This window comes from Mesocricetus auratus, unplaced genomic scaffold (genome assembly GCF_017639785.1).
Source record: "Mesocricetus auratus isolate SY011 unplaced genomic scaffold, BCM_Maur_2.0 Super-Scaffold_100018, whole genome shotgun sequence".
NCBI lineage: Eukaryota > Metazoa > Chordata > Mammalia > Rodentia > Cricetidae > Mesocricetus > Mesocricetus auratus.
Window position 1 is genome coordinate 8957339 of NW_024429199.1, and position 18006 is coordinate 8975344.

The 18006-nt window shown below is 37.4% G+C and overlaps 1 protein-coding gene across 1 annotated transcript; it reads left to right on the top strand.

Annotated features, from left to right (window-relative positions):
• Positions 1-349: 349 nt before the first annotated feature.
• LOC101840271 (amine sulfotransferase) lies at positions 350-16491 on the top strand. The gene is made up of 10 exons (XM_005073278.4): positions 350-553; positions 1056-1175; positions 1341-1516; positions 2859-2980; positions 5265-5416; positions 7174-7382; positions 8693-8819; positions 10415-10509; positions 12512-12695; positions 16223-16491. The coding sequence occupies exons 5-10, from the start codon at positions 5275-5277 to the stop codon at positions 16342-16344; spliced, it is 879 nt and encodes a 292-aa protein (XP_005073335.2). The 5' UTR covers positions 350-553; positions 1056-1175; positions 1341-1516; positions 2859-2980; positions 5265-5274; the 3' UTR covers positions 16345-16491.
• The last annotated feature ends 1515 nt before the right edge of the window (positions 16492-18006 follow it).

The window sequence follows — 18006 nt, forward strand, 5'->3', positions numbered from 1 at the left end:
TATTGTAATGACTGCCCTGACAAGACATGGCCACCTGTGCAACAGTGGCATTAATATTATAGGAAGAACCAACCACTTTCTCATTGGATTTAAGGTCCACTCCACAAAATGTACAATTCATACCTGGCACTGTCATTGGGGCCAAGATTCTATGTATAGATAAGTCATAATCTGTATGGGAAATATGATGTTTCAATAGCTACCAAGCCTTTAAAATACTTTTATTGCTTTACACTCATTGTACATTACACTGTATTTCACAAAAAATTCTTTCAAGTATATTGTATATATTGACCTATTCACCACTCTCCTACCACTTCTTTCTTCTTCTCTCCCATCAAAGGACTAAGAAACATATGAATTTTTGACAATGTGAATATTTAAATCATCAGGGAACTACAAACGAAAACAATGCTAACATTCCACAAGGTTCTGGTCAGAACGGATGTCATAAAGGAAAGAAATAAGCACAAGTGCTGATAAGGATGTCAGAAGAACACCCCATACATGCTGCTAATGGGAGTGGAAAGTGATACAGCAACTGTGAAAATAGGTATGGTGAATCCACAAAAAACTAAAACCAAAAATGACTATTCACTCAGCCACCCTCTTGAGTATATAGCCTAGGACCTTTCAGAGACTGTGTCACAGTGATACTGGCATATCCTTGTCTTTGATGCATTATTCACCATAATAAAGTTATAGAATCAGTCTATGGTGCATTTTAACTTGTATTCCTATGATTATTAAAGAGAAAGATCAGTGTAAATCTTAATACTCACTGACATTTATTTTGTATGTTTACCTAGTCACAATCTTTGCTCCCTTTCTTATGGAGCTGTTTTTTCTTACTCATTTGAAGCAATTCTCCATAAATAATGAATCTCAGTTTTTTGTTTTGTTTATATTTATTGCAAATAATTTCTCATGGACTGGGCTAAATTTATTTATCTCCCTATATTTTCAAACTTCAGTAAAGTCCCATGAGTGAAAAAAGGAATTTGTTGTACTGCCCACTAGCTGTAATATCACATATTGTTTGCATTTTGTTCCAGGTGTATTGTCTCCCTCTCCTCTATCCTCTCCGTGTTCATGAGATCTATACATCTTCTAAGACCCTGGAGGCATCCAGTTCAATGACAGTTCAGAAAGTCATGGCTCAGCTTTTCATTTTAGTAAGTAGTTTTCTCCCATTCATACCCATATTTTGCACTATGCTTTCCTCACAGCCTGTATTATTTTACAAATATTTCCTTCGTTGAAAACATTATGTACAATGGGACAAGCTCAATGTTTAGAAGTTTAAATTACCCTTAGATTATGTTCTATTCTCTTACCAGGAAAGATTTGTACAATGAGCAGATTAATATTCTCTCCTGGGGTCAAATTCTATGTTTTGTGGGAACCTGAGAATCATTACCTAACAGCAGTGCATGTGGGAAACAGAGGGCTGAAAAATGAGCGAAGAGACGAGAGAAGATGGTAAAAACCAGCTCATTCTTGTAGAAAGCCAAAGGTAGGTAATATCTACATTTAAAAAGAGGAGCAGGGTTAGAACAACGACAATATGAATGATTCTCCAAAGGGATTGGAAAAAATTAAAATATGAAATGATTTTATAAAATGAATGGAACCTTCATTGGTGTGATCTGTTTTTGCAATGGTGGAAATAGACTAGGTGAAATTAACAGGAGGATGGTGTCTCAGCTAGGGATACTGTTGCTGTTGATGAAATACCATGACCAAATCAACTTGGGAAGGATAGGGTTTATTTGGCACACACTTCCACATCACTGTTCATCATGGAAGGAAGTCAGGACAGGAACTCAGACAGGGTAGGAACTGGATACAGGATTTGATGCACAGATCATTGAGAAGTGCTGCCAACTAGCATCCTCTCTATGGCTTGCTTAGCCTACTTTCTTATAGAACATAGGACCACCAGCCCAGAGATGACACAACTCACAATGGGCTCCCCATAAACCACTAATTAAGAAAATGTTTTAGAGCCTGACCTTTTGGAAGCATTTTATTAATTGAAGTTCCATCCTTTCAGATAACTCTGGTTTGTGTCAAGTTGACACAAAACCAGCCAGCACAGATGGTGACATAGTTTTCTCTCTGTTGCTGTGATAAAATCATGACCAAAAGCAACTTGGGCAGGAAAGAGTTTATTTTACCGAACAGCTTATCCCCCATTATGAAGGGAAGTCTGGGCAAGATATCAAAGTCAGCAACCTGGGGCCAGGACCTGAAGCAGAAGCTATGGAGAATTGCTGCTGACTGGCTTTCTTTGCATGGCTTGCTTAGTGTGCTTTTTTGAACAACCCAGCACAATCCACCCAGGGGTGGCATCACCCGCAGTAGACTCAGCTCCTTACATCAGTCATTAATTGAGAAAATGCCACACAAACTCCCCTTCAGGTAGACTTGATGAGGCCTCAACTGAGGTTTCCTACCATTAGATGGTGTAGCTTGTGTCAAGTTGAAAAAAAGGAAACAACAACAACAAAGGAACAAAAATCACTAACAGGACAAACAGGGATAAAGAAAAGAGCAATAAAGCCATGAAAAATTGAGACTACCCACTCAGATATCCTTAAAAGGATTTAGTTACCATCATGTTCCAGAATTTATCTAAGCAAGTTGTAGTTGTAGGTGTCAAATATAACTTGTGGCTTGCATGATAATCCTCATGATTAAGTAAATGTGAAATTTATCTTCCAGATCTGTCAACTTTAACTATACTCTCTTAATGTTTAACTTATTTCATGTGCCTGAAAACATCTGATAAGACTTTCCTAGTGCCAGCAAACCTTACTCACGTATCCCTGCTGAATTCAGTTTACTTTTCCTAGAACACTTCTATTGGCCAAGAAAAAACGTGGAAGGGAATATTTATACCTCAGCAACCATCAATTTCTGCTTTCCTAAACATTCCATCAGAACTGGTTTTGCTTCTTCCATTTCTCTGCAAACTGTGAGTAGAAAAGACTAGATTTAGATACTACCAAAGATTTCCCTCTCTTTTGATATATATATATATATATCTTTTGATTATATATATATATATATATAATCTTTTTGTGGTCTGAGTGTGGTGGTACATGACTCTATTCCCAGCACTCTGGAGACATAAGGACGTAGATATTCGTGAGTTGAAGATGAGCTTGGTCTATATAGTGAGTTCCAAGCCAGCCAGGGCTACATACAGAGACCTTGTCTCAATAGTTTTTTCTTATTAATTTTGTTTTCCTCCTTTTCTTAAGATTCAATGCAAAAATATCAAGGAAACCTATATATGCTTTCTCCTTATATAATCATTTTTCCTACTGTCACTAAAATCCTCTGAAGTCCATTTCCATAATGAACCTTCTTCATACCCTCTTTCCTTGCTTTAGAGAATGAAATTCTCTCTCTCTCTCTCTCTCTCTCTCTCTCTCTCTCTCTCTCTCTCTCTATCTATCTATCTATCTCTGTGTGTGTGTGTCTGTCTGTCTCTCTGTCTCTCTCTGTGTCTTTCTGTTTCTGTCTCTCTCTCTCCCTTACTCCCCTGTCTCTGCCTCCTCTGCTCCCCATCTTTCTTATAAAAGACAGCCCAGGTGGGTGACTGAACACAATAAACAAGTGAAAATTTCATTCAGTGTGCTTACAGAGGCATTCTGAGACTCTTATCCAGGAAGGTCAGAATGGGAGGCATAGTGACTGTCTAGAGCGTGTATGGACAGTATTGTTGGTGTGGTGAGATGTTAGAGTTACTCACTTCCGTTTTCTCTGCACTTCAACAAAAGTCTCTATGAATGGACTCTCCATTGATCAGTGTTTTGTGCTGTGTATTTTCTTCAGCACACTCCAAAGGATACATTTAAGTTTTCTTTTTCAATACCAGTGTCATCTACCTCCACAGAAATTACTCTGTGTGTGTGTGTGTGTGTGTGTGTGTGTGTGTGTGTGTGTGTGTGTTCCTTCACTCCAACCTTTTAATTTCCAGAGCTCTGTGGTCAGGATACTTGGACTTGAGCTGTCAGTTCCTGAACCTGCAAGGCATGAGGGTCTCAATTAGACATCTTACTTTGTGGTATATAGCCCACAGAGGTTCACCCAAGTGATTCTCATTATGTGATTTCCTATCTGTAAAGAAATCAGTCAGGCATTTTTCATAAGAATGTAATCCCAATACTGGCAATATCATTCATGCAATTTGAGGCTAACCTGTTCTACATACTGAGTTCTGGGCCAGCCTCCTCAACTGTATGGAGAGTTCTTACTCAAATCATCCAAACATAATATTGAGTGTTGATTATTGGAATGATATTTAGTTAATGCTATATTATCAGATTTTATTAAATTGAATCTCTTGGTGACAGGATTTTAAAAAACTAACAATTGGGGGGAAGTGTACTAGTGCTAAGGAACTATCAGAACTGTGGGCATTGGGCTCAGCTTTTGAAGGCTAGGCTCACAATCAAAAATATAAGAACTGTGGGCATTCACTGGCCATTTTAACCTTCAAGTAGAGAGTTCTCTGGCAGATCCAGTAGAGATATTTGACTTGATCAAACTTTGATAAGATCAGATTTGTCTTGAGATTGTTTGATTTATATCTTGTGTTCCTTTATTACTTAAACTAATGTTAGATTATTTGGTTGGAAATTAAAGTGATGAAAAGTTTAATAGCTGACCTTGCAACTATATGCTACTATAACTATATCTATAAGTTACTGTAGCTGTAAGTTACTTTCAGAAGTACAAATTCTGGTGTTGCTTATTTCAAGAGCCACTCAATAGACAATCTGCAGAAGCCTCATTTTGACAAAGCAGGTAATCCAAACTCTAAATTAAATATGAAAGCACACCTTGGAGAGTTTCTTATTTTTGTAAGAATGAAAATATGCAGGTAAGAGAAACACAAAATATTCTAGATTATCCACATGTACTCTGTGCTCAATCCTCTGAGGGTGGCTAGCTGGGTAACCTTGAATAAATTGGTTGAGATATATATAACCCTATTTCCTCATCTGTATGTTTAAATTTGTTATAATTCTTCTCCCAGGGAATTACAGGAGAATGTACTTAACTTTTTATCTTCTTTTCCTCATATTTAATGATGTGATTTAAAAAATCAACATCATTGAAGTATTATGAAATTTAGATAATGTGATCTATGTAATTTGTCACAGCAAATATTTATACACATAAGATATTTAAATGGGACTTGACATATATTGATCTCCCAGAAATGTATTCTGTTTATATACTTCTAGGCAAATAATTATGGATAAGACAAATGAATACTTACTTAAATTTAAAGGATATAATTTTGGGAAAAGCATTGTGAACATCGAACACTTAGAAACTATGGAAGACTTTGAAATTAGAGATGACGATGTCTTCATAATCACATATCCAAAATCTGGTAAGTACCAGGAGTTCACCATGTGCTCTTTCTTAACATTTCCTTTGATTTGGTATTATGTGTACCAATATGGCCCCAGTCCAGCACCAGGAGTAGCAAACCTATGTTTGCATAACAATTTATGATCAGATAAAACCTAAAGGAAACCCCAAGCTGTAGGAGAGAAGGCTGCCATCAGAGAATGCAGTGTGTACTCTGGTGGGAGGTAGAAATGTTATGATAATGAGATGTGCAACAGAGAACCAAATGCAGACATTTGGTGAGCGATTACCTGTTTGGTCTGTTGGACTGGGATGACATAGTCTGAAATAATTTCTCCTGAATTTGCAAATATGAAAATGCTTCGGCATTCAGGATGGATTTTTTTTACCATATATCACTTACTTTAAAGTATTCAACAGGAACTGAGGTCTACTTTTTACAGCTTAAGAAGCTCTTGCACTCACCAGCATGTACATGCAAGTACATGCACCCACACACATTTTCTTGAGTGTGAAGTTCATCAATACAGAGCAGTGCTGGAGCAGTGGTGTCCTGCTGGGGACTGGAAAATCCTATGTCTATGGTGACTTCTGAGTCACCAGGGTCAGCCCTTGGAGGTCTTCATTTGTGCTTATAATGTGGTTGATAAACTTTAAGAGAAAAAAATCGGTCCTGAAAATGTCACATGCCATTTTAAAAATTAGTTCCTCTGTGGCTGTTGACAAACACTATAGACAATAGGATTGTACATGGTTTGGTCAGAAAATCTTTTCAAGGCTGAGTTGATGGGTCAGTGTGCAAAGTGTATGTCTTGGTCTTGCAAGCTTGAGGACCTGAGTGGGGATCAATTGAACACGTGCAGGCCAGATGTGGTAATATGTGTCTGTAATTTTGACCTTCCTGGTGAGGTAGGAGACAGAGACAGGAGAATCCCCAGATGATCATGACTCACCTGAACCACATACTCAGAAAATGAACATATCTCAACAAAGGTTGATCACACCCATTGAGATTCTTTTGAAGTGGAAATAGGATTGGGTGTTTATATGTATTTCTCAAAGAGTTTCATTGTAGTTATTTTACTTGAATGGTTACTAAGCTGAGAATCAGTAAGTAAACTACAATGTATTCATAATCCGTTCATGGGAACATGGAAACACAGGGTTGGGCAAAGAAACACAGAAAGGAAGAAATGGAATGCACTTCATGTTTGTTAAGTTTTCTAAAATTGTGATAGCAAACTTGTAAGAAATCACAGAAAGGAAGAGTACTTCCTGTAACACACAGTAAAAGGTGTCCAACACCCTGGAAACAGTATCATGAAGATCAAGAAAGCTCCAGCAGAAAATAGTTAGTGAAGTCAATGCTGTTTGACCTTACATGATTTTAGCAGTATGCATGTGTGTGGATTCATAAGAGGGTAGCCATTAATCTATAAATACAATTTCCCAACTAGAAGTTTGAAATATTGCAAAAAAGACTTCTCATAGAACACAGAATACAGAGAAGCTATAGGAATAATTTGAATAATCACTATCAAGAAATCAGAACAAAACAACTATACTATTAAAAAAGAAACTTAGAGCCCTTTATTTTATCATTTCTAATGTTATTGCTAAATATAGTTAAAAATCAAACAAAATTGCACTTTCTTGTTAGCATACATAGAATGTTAAAAAAGCATCAATGGCTCAAAAATGGATGAAATTACCACAGGTGAAAATTACTTAAACCTACCTAAGAATTGACATCAGAATTGCTGTGTATTTTTGCAGGTACCATCTGGACTCAACACATCCTCAGCTTGATTTATTTTGAGGGCCACCGGAACAGCACTGAAAACATGGAAACAGTGGACAGAGCACCCTTCTTTGAGTACAATATTCATAATTTAGACTTTGTCAAAATGCCATCACCGCGAATCTTCACTACCCATCTTCCATATTACTTAGTGCCAAAAGGTCTCAAGAAGAAAAATGCTAAAGTACGTCATAGAGCTTTTTGAACAGATAAAAAATTAAGTATTGAATGAAATTATTTTAATCTTTGTGTGATGATGGCACCCCTCCCTGGCCATTCTTGAGTATGTCTCCGGGGCTTTTCCACCAACGTCCCTAGAATCCTCATCTGTCAATAGAATTGCAGAGTTACAAATACTAGGGTAGTCAACTTACAGAGGAGGTGGTCTATTTCTGAAGAAAGTGGATAATCAGTTATTGCTGAAACCAGCAAAGGACCAACTCTTATTTCTCCTCTAGGAACTTAGCACATCTGACTTAAATGTTACTGAATAATTTCTCACACTAGTCTCCATTTACATATGTATAATAATAGTGAATTTAAACATGTTTGATATTTATAGACTATGACCAATTACAATTCTGTGAAAAGATTCTACCATTGGTCCAGCTTTTCACTGCCATAATTTTAGTAAAATTTTCCTCCTGCTATGAATTCTGTCACTTCTGCATACAGTTCTACTTATACTTGCGGCTTTTCTCTTGTTTTGGAACTTTGTATTTATTTGATTAGTAACATTCTTAATTTTAGTATAATCAAACATACTGACATTTAATAATATAAATTCATTATTTGCTTATTTTTATTTTATTGTATTATTATTTACAACAATTTTAAATTTAAATATTTTTGAGCATATTCTCCTTTCCCAAGTCCTTCCAGATCCTCTCCCCAATCCCTACACCCAACTTTGATTTCTTCCTCAAAAAACAAACAAAAACCTAATACCCAACAATACCTCATTTTAAAATACTTTAAAAAATACGTCCTTGTTTCATGACTAGAAATATACTTGTTTTGGGCCTAACAGTCTTAATAAACTTGATAGTTATTATGCACACAAGTAGAGAGAAATTTCTTTTTAAATTACATGTGTGTACCATTAATGCTTGTGCCAACATAAGAGTTGGTTCTTATACTTTCCACTTATTTCAAGTGCTACCTTGGCTATATATAAACTATCTCAGAAAACTCAATGAATACCAAGTGCTATAGCATTAAGCCATATGGAAAACATGTTTGCCATATTTATTAGATGTACAAAAATATATTTCTGTAACACTGACATATGTTTTTGTACATATATGAAATACTATGTAGATGGAAATATTCACTTTTATAGCATGCAACAAAAAGTTAATAGCCAACTATCTAGATTAAAATAAAGATTTATTTGGACAAGTATTATTATATAAACTCAGAACTAATTCTAATAAATTCAGAACATACTAGAATGACCAAGAATTGCTAAAACAACTTTGTGTTTTTCTGCAGATTCTTTATATTTACAGAAATCCCAAAGATGTTTTGACCTCATTTTTTCATTTTTCAAATTGGGTGGTTACCTTAGAAGCTACAGATACCATTGAACATTATCTGGAAAAATTTCTAGATGGAAAAGGTAACTACATTTGTTTCTTCTCTACACCCTTTTTTTAATATCATTTTTTATTTTAATTTTAAATAGCTTGTTTTACATGTCAATCCCAGTTCCCTCTTCCTCCCCTCCTCCCGCACTCCCCTTCCCCCCCAGCCTCCCACCCTATTGCCAATTCCTTCCACATAGGGGATATCTAGAGTCTGTCATTTCACTCCGGGTAGGGTCTAGGCATTCCCCTAAGAGTCCAGGCTGAGAGAGCATCCCTCTTTGTGCTATGGGCACACAATGACTGTTTGTATTCCAGGGATAGACACTGATCCACTGCTCAAGGCCCCTTAGGTTGCCCAGGCCTTCTCACTGACACTCACATTTGGGGGGGTCCAGATCAGTCCCATGTTAGCCTCCCCGCTTTCAGTCTGGGGTCCAAGATCTCTCCCCTGTTCAGATCAGCTGTCTCTGCTGTTTTTGCCAGCCCATTCTTTGCCAATTTGCTCATCACTCCTCTCTCTCTGCCACTGGGTTCCTTGGGTTTAGTTCAGTGTTCCATCTGGGAGCCTTCATCCAATGGCTGATGGAAGCAGAGGCAAACACACAGTTAAACACACCCTTTTAAAAATAAAATACAGATGATATATAAGCCATTTCAAAGTAGGGAACATATATCTAAGTGATGGAGGAGGCAGGGGAATGCATAGAAAGAATAGTAATAATTTTGTATCAGTGGCATCTAATGCATAGTGATTGTTCTGCCATTGTCAGGACCATTTGAGGGTTCTCGACTGGCAGTGCTACATTATATAGGACGTACTTTGGGTAAACCATAAATGATTTATATGTATTTTATCCATTCATTCTAGATAATGACATACAGCTGAAGTTGAGGGCAAATATATGCTCTTAATGGAACACACTTGTTGGGAAAATGGAATTACTCATGCTGCTACTGAGGAAAACTTATCAATGAAAGAGACTGTGGGGTGTGAAATTAGGATCTCATACATTGCTAATATTATATTCAGGTTCTGTCTCTGTAGCAAGTAAACACTGCTGTTCAAAAATGAGATGGAAGAAATGAAGGCCTATGTCTTCAGGGAGAGGAAAAATATGAATATCCCTCAAGGGTGTATTTGAATTCAGAAGGTTGAACTTTAAGAAAAGACTTTAGATTGATTCATTTTGTTTTATGAGTATTTTGCCTGGATGTATGTATGTGCACCACCTGTGTGCAGTGATTGCAGATGTCAGAAGAGGGCATCAGTTTCCCTGGAACTGAAGTTACAGATGGTTTCTGAGCCACCATGTGCATGCAGAGAACTTCACTCATGCCCTCCGCAAGAGCAGCCAGGGCTCTAACCACTGAGAGTCTCTCCAGCCCCTGACACCAGAATTTCCCAATATCTCAATGTCTGTCCTGCTACATCCCTACATAGGTAGATTGGTATGAGCCTTGCATAATTGTTACACAAAAATAACTCCTTTGAAATAGTCATGTGGACATCCAATTGTAGGGGCTTCATTTTTATTTCTGAATAGCCTAATCTAGAAAAGTAAGAACAGAGTTTGCTGTTCAGCAAGTATAGTCCCTTGACTTTGCTACTCAGTTATTTTCCCTGCAGTTTTAGGAAGCTGTTGGTTTGATCATATTAGAGGCTGGTATGAACACAGACATGACTTCAACATTATGTTCTTGAGCTATGAAGACATGAAGAAGGTAAGACGAGAAAGTTGTTTTGAAAACTATTTCTCATCTCTGAGTTAAACCACACACTCCCAGTTGTCCTCATAACTCATTCCTCCTTTATGGGCTTTGTGTAGAAAGAAGTTCCTGACATCCAACCTCTCCTTCATTGACTGGTCTGCCTCAGGGCTCTCTTCTCCCTCTTGGGATTCCTTCTGACTTTTCTATGTTCATTTTTAATTTGGATGGCCCATATAGGGTTGAAAATGAGGCATAGAGATCAGCCTCTAATATTTTCTCAGGGTCTCTCTGAACTTTTTTGTCCATTGGTGATTATTTCATAAAAGTGGAAATCATAATGTTATATTTAAAATTTTACTATATGTCTTTTTATCAATTTTTGAGCTTTTATAAGTGCTTTTAATTAAAATAAAGCACCAAAAATGTCCCGGTACATTGACAGGACTTAAGTCTAACAAACAGGACTTCTCCCTTCTGTGACCTGACTGACATTACCACTTTGACTGTTTTTTTTTTTTGTTTGTTTGTTTGTTCTGTCTTTTCTTTAGTTTTTACTATTTTTTTCATTTTACATACCAATCCCAGTTCTCCCTCCCATTCTCTGATTGCCCCCACCTAAAACCTGTCCCCATCTTACCCTTCCATCCATTCCTCACTCCTCAGAGGGGGTAAGACCTTGCTTGGGGGGCCAACAAAGTGTGGCCTACCAAGTTGAGTCAGGACCAAGCCCCACCCTGCCCATATCAAGACTTCGCAAGGTATCCCATCATAGAGATTGGGATCTAAAAATCCAGTTCCTGCACCTGGGGTAGGTCCTGGTGCCACTGCCAGTCACACCCTCCCCCCAAAAAAGATGAAGGCACATTCAGAGTACCTAATTCAGTCCCATGCAAAATCCCCAGCTATCAGTCCAGAGTGTGTCAGCACCTACTCTTTGGGGTCAGTCATTTCTGTGGTTTACCCCATCATGATCTTGACCTCACTTGCTCATATGATCCCTTTTCTCTGTCTTCACTTTACAAATGACAGTAATTTAATGCAGACTCATTTATACAAATCATGACAGTTCATTAAAATGAGTCACGGGATTCCAGAAAAAAATTTGTGTCACATGCTCTATTGAATTTATAGAATTCAGGTATTTATAGAATTACTATAGTATTTTGGGTTCCATGATTTTTTACTAACTTTTGATATCTGGAAAGTACGGATACTAAAGACTTACCCTGTCCTTTCAAGGTGATTTGCCCATTCAGTATCTTTTGAAACAAATTTTGCAATGGGTTTTTATATTTTTAAAACTGCAATCTTAAGAAATTCATTGAATACAGATTGTTTTGGGTATTATCTTAAAATTACTGTTTTGCAATTCTTATATATTAGACAACTGACTACTTGTTATCTTGTGTTTCTTTCAGTAATGCTGGATGGTTTCAATAGGCTAGTCTCACAGCCCTTATTAACTTTAATGCTGGAATTTTTGCTGTTAGTGATGCAGTTTCCTTATTAATATTCAGAAACTCACCTGGTATTTTTATAGTTTTGATTTTGTATACAACTCCATAGTGCAACATCACAGTTATTTGTTAGTATTTTCTGCACTGAAAACCACAGGATCTGCTTTGCATGCTTCCAGTTTGCAATTCTCTTTTCCTTTTATTGACCAATTGTTCCCTTCTTTGTTTATTTCCAGGATTGGGGTAAAGAGAGGTAGGAATGTTTGAGTGATTCCCAACCTGACAATCTTTATGTGTTCTCCTGTTAAGTATGATTTTTATGTGTAGGTGTTTACATGTAGCCTTTTGTATTTGAAGTACTTCCTACTGCTGCGTGTTAAGTTTTACTTAGGATTTTTTTTCTTTATCAATTGAAATAATCATACTAATTGATTTTTTTCCTTTTGCTTTTGTTGAGACCTCTTTGCATTCCAAAAAGTAATCCTACATGCTCATGTCACATGGTTGGCTACAACTCACACTTCCATCAACAATTTCTCAACCCATGACTTTTTCAGGACCTTAGAAGCTCAGTGCTTAAAATCTGCAGCTTTCTGGAGAAAGAGCTGAGTGAAGACGATATGGATGTTGTGGTGAAACAAGCTGCATTTCAGAACATGAAACGTGACCCACGAGCAAATTACAATAATGTTATGCAAAATGAAATTGGGGCAAGAAACAAAGGCTCTTTTCTGCGTAAAGGTGAGACTTATTGGTGTGTAGTCATCAAAGTACCGAGAGTTCCCCAAATCTCTTCCTTTGGAGCACTAGGACTGTGTTTCCAAAGTGTGTCTCCGGGAACCTAGAGAACATAAAAAATCTTAATGGACAGAGAACTAAAATAGTATTTTAGTAAAAAACAATAGTTTTACTTATTTAATAACTTTGACTTTCCTTCTTTATAGTTCATATGACTCAACTCTTCTAAGACATGTCAGTAGCCTTGGCCTGGGCAATGGATATTTTAGAAGAGACAATTCTAAATTCTATTTTGAAAGAAAGTCATGCTTCTTGGTCCAGGCTGGCATCCTAGACACTGTGGAGTTCAGACTGGGCTAGAACTTGACTTCCTCCTGCTTGTTGCTTGCAAGTGCTGGGAATAGACTTGAGGCAACTCTCTTGGTTAGTCCAGAAGAACTTTAATTTTACTTCTGTTTAAAACATACTATATATTGGAAGTGCAGGGGGTTTAATTGCTCATTCCTCATGTACCATTTTCCTCCATTACAATAATTACAGTTGTCTCTTATTCCCTATCTTCTGTGATTAACTTATGTATCAACCATTGAGATTTTATTTTCATTTTTGAGACAGGGTCTCATTTGTGGGTCTCAGGCTGGTTTTGAGCTTGCTGTGTGTAACTCATGATTACTTCTAAACCCTAGTCCTGCCTCTGTCTCCCTGGTGGTGGGAAACCAGGCATAAACAACCATATGTTGGTATTGTGATCTAACTGTGTCAGCAGTTCTTAAGAGAGAATGACCTCCCCTAAATTGATACTCCTTAAGCTCACAAGTCAAAATTTTAATTTACTACATCATTTAATGTAACATTCTAAGGCATAATTTGACATATATTTTGATTACTTTTACTAATTCATCACTTCCCATCATATAATGATGGCCACTGACTATAAACAATTTTTAAGTGTTTTGTTGAAATAGATGTAGATTTTAATAATTTGCAAAAGTGTTCCTTTTATCTCTCACTCCCATTTAACATATCTTTTCTTCATATTTTCCAACTAGACTAATGCTCACTAATTCTCATTCCTATATTAGTTTGCTTCCTTCCAAAGGCAAGGAGGTTATATTTTCAGAGAAAATGGAGAAATTCACAACTTTGAATTGTATGTTACACATATGAGACATACATTTGGAATAAATAACAAAATACTTTTTAGAAGTTCCCCAATTATGGACACTATGCAATTACTTTTTTCTGGCCTTTACATATTCTTTAATTTTTTATTAGCAATTTTAATCAAAATACTGTATCACTTGCCTCCTTCCCTGTCCTTATTCTTACCCTTTGCATGCCTCCTCTCTCCAGCCTATCCCATAAGCTCCCCTCACTCCCTCTTAGAGTGATGGGCTTATTTTGATTCTTTTCATTATATATGTCAATGTATAAACACAATCTGTATGGTGTATGGTTTCAGGGCTAGCCTCTTTGTATTGGTTAACCTATTAGTGACTCATCCCTTGGAGTGGTAAATGCTCCTCTCAGCAGTCATCACTTGTCTCTTCATTGTCTAAGGGTGGGACCATTGAAATTTCTTCTTTCCTTGTTAGCATTCTTATGATAATATTGTTGTTCAGGTCTTGCTTAGGCAGCAATGTTATAGAGATACCATGAGTATAGCTTCTCAGCCATTTCTAGGAGGCATAATATCACTTTTAAAAAGTCTGTCGTCTCTTCCACAATGTCCCTGAGTTTTAGGTACAGGACTCCTGTTATAGGAGTGTTCATTGGTACTGAACTCAACAGGAGCCATTGATATCTGCATTACGGAGACTTAGGATTTTCTGTTGATTATGCAGAGAAATTTCTTTGATGAAGGTTAAGAGCTACACTTACCTGTGGTATAGGGATACGTTTTAGAATGGAGGTAGGAACCATTCCCATCTATTAAGCTGATTGTAGTAAGTTCTTTTCTTAAAACCATGACTTTCTGGGCATGATGTCAGTTGCCTCTAATCTCAGCACTCTGGAGGCACAGGGAGGTGAATCTTTCAGAGCACAACTAGCACGCTCTGCAAAACAAGTTCCAAGACAACCAGAACTATACAGAGAAACCCAGTATGAAAGAACTCAAAAAGCAGAAAATAAAATAAAATCCATGACCTTACAAATTGTTATATTTATCCCAGGAATGTGGAACTGATTCAACATATGAAAGTCCATTAATGTAATGAATCATGTAAATGTACTTAGAGACAATAATCACATAAGCCTTTCACAGAATCTAGCATATTTTCACCATAAAAGTATTAGAGACTCAGATAAGGAACATACCTTAACATAATAAGACTGTATATGACAATCCCACAGCCAACATTATCCTAAATTAAGAAAAATGTAAAGCTAGCTCATGAAAACCAGGAATGAGACAAGCTGTCCTCTATAGCCACTGTTTTTTTTCAAAGTGCCTGAAGCACTGGTTAAGGCAATAAGGCAAAAAAAAAAAGGAAATTCAAGAGACAGACAGGAAAAAAGAAGCCAAAATATACCTATTTAAATATCACATATTATAAATAAAAGAATCCCAAAATTCCACCAGAAAGTCTGTAGAAACAACAATTTAAACAGAGTTCTAGGATACAAAACAAACTCAAAAATCTGTAGCCTTATTATTCAGGAACAACAAACATGCTAGGAAAGAGATTCTGGACATAATCCCATTTCCAGGAGCTTTAAAAGAAATAAGCTATCCTGGAATAAAACTCACCAAGGAGGTGAAAGACCTCTGCAATGAAAAATTTAAATCTGTGAAGAGTTTGAGTAAGACATTAGATAATGGAAAGACCTCCTGTGTTCATGGGTTGGTAGATTTAATATACCAAGAAAGAATGAGTATTTTACCAAAAGCAATTTGTAGATCCATTACAACCACAATCAAAATACCGAAACATAGTTTTCAGAAATATAACAAAGGACATCCAAAAATTCATATGTAACCAGTAAATACCCTGGATAGCCAAAGAAATCATGGCATGAAAGAATAATATTGTAGGGATTTCCATTCCAGATTTCAAAATATATTATAGAGTGATAATGATAAAAACCTTACGGTACTGACATAAAATTAAACACACACCCCAACTGGACAGAATAGAAGACTGAACCATGAGGATATGAAACTACAGCCTTGGGATATATGTTACATTTTATCAATCAGTATTGTTGGTTTGTATGATGCTTTACATATACTAAATTGCACTTCAAAAATTCTCATGTATTCATATTTGTTAAGGTATTTTTTCTTCCTAAAGGTTGGTTATAGTTGGTGGATTAACACATGGGATAGTGAACCTGTATTTATTTTGTTATTGCATAGGTTTCCTTCCCTGCTCATTCTCCTATAAAGAAAGGTGAGGTGACAAACTCCACAGAGCACTCACATTTACTTTCAATGGGTTGGAGAGGATAGGGAAGCTGCTTAGAGTGACCCTCGTTGCCATCTTCATTCACTTGCCTGAGTGCTGTCCCTGTGCTTCTCTTATTAGGTACCATTGGAGACTGGAAACGTCATTTGACTGTGGAGCAGAATGAAAGATTTGACATGATATTCGAGAGGAACATGAAAAAAATTCCCTTGAAGTTTATCTGGGATATAAATGAAGAATAGAATTCTAATGTTTTATAACAAACATAAAAGTTCATTAAGCAATAGGCATACTTTTGTATCAATAGTGATATGTTTCTGTATGTGAATCATTGAATGGTAAACTTTATAAGGATCAAGGTGAATAAACTATGCCTGGGTAAATTGTAATGAGATTAGTGAATGACTTCAAATCTCAAAATTAATTTAGTGCAGGTCCCAGTTAGCATTGATACTGTGCACTAAAAGCATAAACAGGATGCTTTGTGATGTAGAAAAATCTCTACAGAGAGTTCTTTGTAGTGGACGTTTTTTTTATTCATTCGCTAAGATTAAAGTTTGGATCAAATATTTTGGAGGAGTGGCTCAGTGGTTAAGAGTACAGGCTGTCCTTCCAGAGGACGGGGGTTCATTTCCAAGCACGCACATGGCAGCTCATCACTGTCTATAACTCCATTCCATGTGATCCAACACCCTCATGTAGACATGAATGCAGGCAAAACACCAATGGACAAAAAAATTTAAAAAATGTTTTTTGGAATCAAGAAACACATTTCTCTTCACACAATAAATCTTCAAATTCTGCTGATTCAAGAATGTGGGGGAGAATATTAGAATTTTCTTCTTTTTCTTTTAATTTTAAATAGCTTCTTTTACATGTCAATTCCAGCTCCCTCTCCCTCCCCTCCTCCCGCATCCCCCCCCCATCCTTCCTCCCCCCACCCTACTGCCAACTCCTTCCACACAGGGAACATCCAGAGTCCATCACTTCACTAAGGGTAGGGCCCAGGCACTCCCCCCAAGAGTCCAAGCTGAGAGAGTATCCCTCCCCGTGTCATGGACACACGATGTCCATCAGTATTCGAGGAATAAACACTGATCCACTGCTCAGGGCCCCATTGGTTGCCCAGGGCTCCTCACTGACTCTCACATTCAGGGGGTCTGGATCAGTCCCATGCTGGCCTCCCAGCTGTCGGTCTGGGGTCCAAGAGCTCTCCTCTGTTCAGATCGCGGTCTCTGCTGTTTTTGCCAGCCCATTCTCTACCAATATGCTCATCGCTCCTCTCTCTTTGTCACTGGGTTCATAGGGTTCAGTTCAGTGTTTAACTGTGGGTGTTTGTTTCCGATTCCATCAGTCACTGGATGAAGGCTCCAGGATGGTCATAGACATCAAGTTCATTATCAGGAATGGGCATCCTGGGTGGTCTCTACACTATTGCTTAGCTAGCCAATTGGTGTCATCCCTTTAGATCACTAGAGGTCACAATGGTGCCTGATCTGTCTTCTAACCTATGATTCCCTCTTCCCCCTATCCTACCCCCACCTACTCAACTGCCTGATCCCCCATGACCTACTCTCTCTTCTTCTTCTGCCCCTCTCTATTTGCCAACTACCCCTCCCCCACACCCCTTGCCTTGTTCCCCATCTGTTTAGAGGATCTTACTTCATTTTTCTTCTCTTGGGTACCATGCATATTTTTTATGTTCTTTCCTGTTTCCCAGACTCCCTGTCATTGGAAATGCAGACTGGCACTCTCCTGAACCATGTCTAAAATCCATATATGAGTGAGTACAAACCATGTTTGTCTTTTTGTGACTGGGTTACCTCACTCAGGATGGTTTCTTCCAGTGCTATCCATTTACCTGCGAATTTCAAGATTCCATTGTTTTTTTCTGCTGAGTAATA

What these genes read in the sequence shown, in the direction of transcription:
- LOC101840271 (XM_005073278.4), top strand. Translation starts at nt 5,275, where the DNA reads ATGGATAAGACAAATGAATACTTACTTAAATTTAAAGGATATAATTTT. An exon ending in TCAAGAAGAAAAATGCTAAA is followed by an intron (nt 7,383 to 8,692) that starts GTACGTCATAGA and finishes GTTTTTCTGCAG; the next exon opens with ATTCTTTATATTTACAGAAA. An exon ending in AAAATTTCTAGATGGAAAAG is followed by an intron (nt 8,820 to 10,414) that starts GTAACTACATTT and finishes TTTTCCCTGCAG; the next exon opens with TTTTAGGAAGCTGTTGGTTT.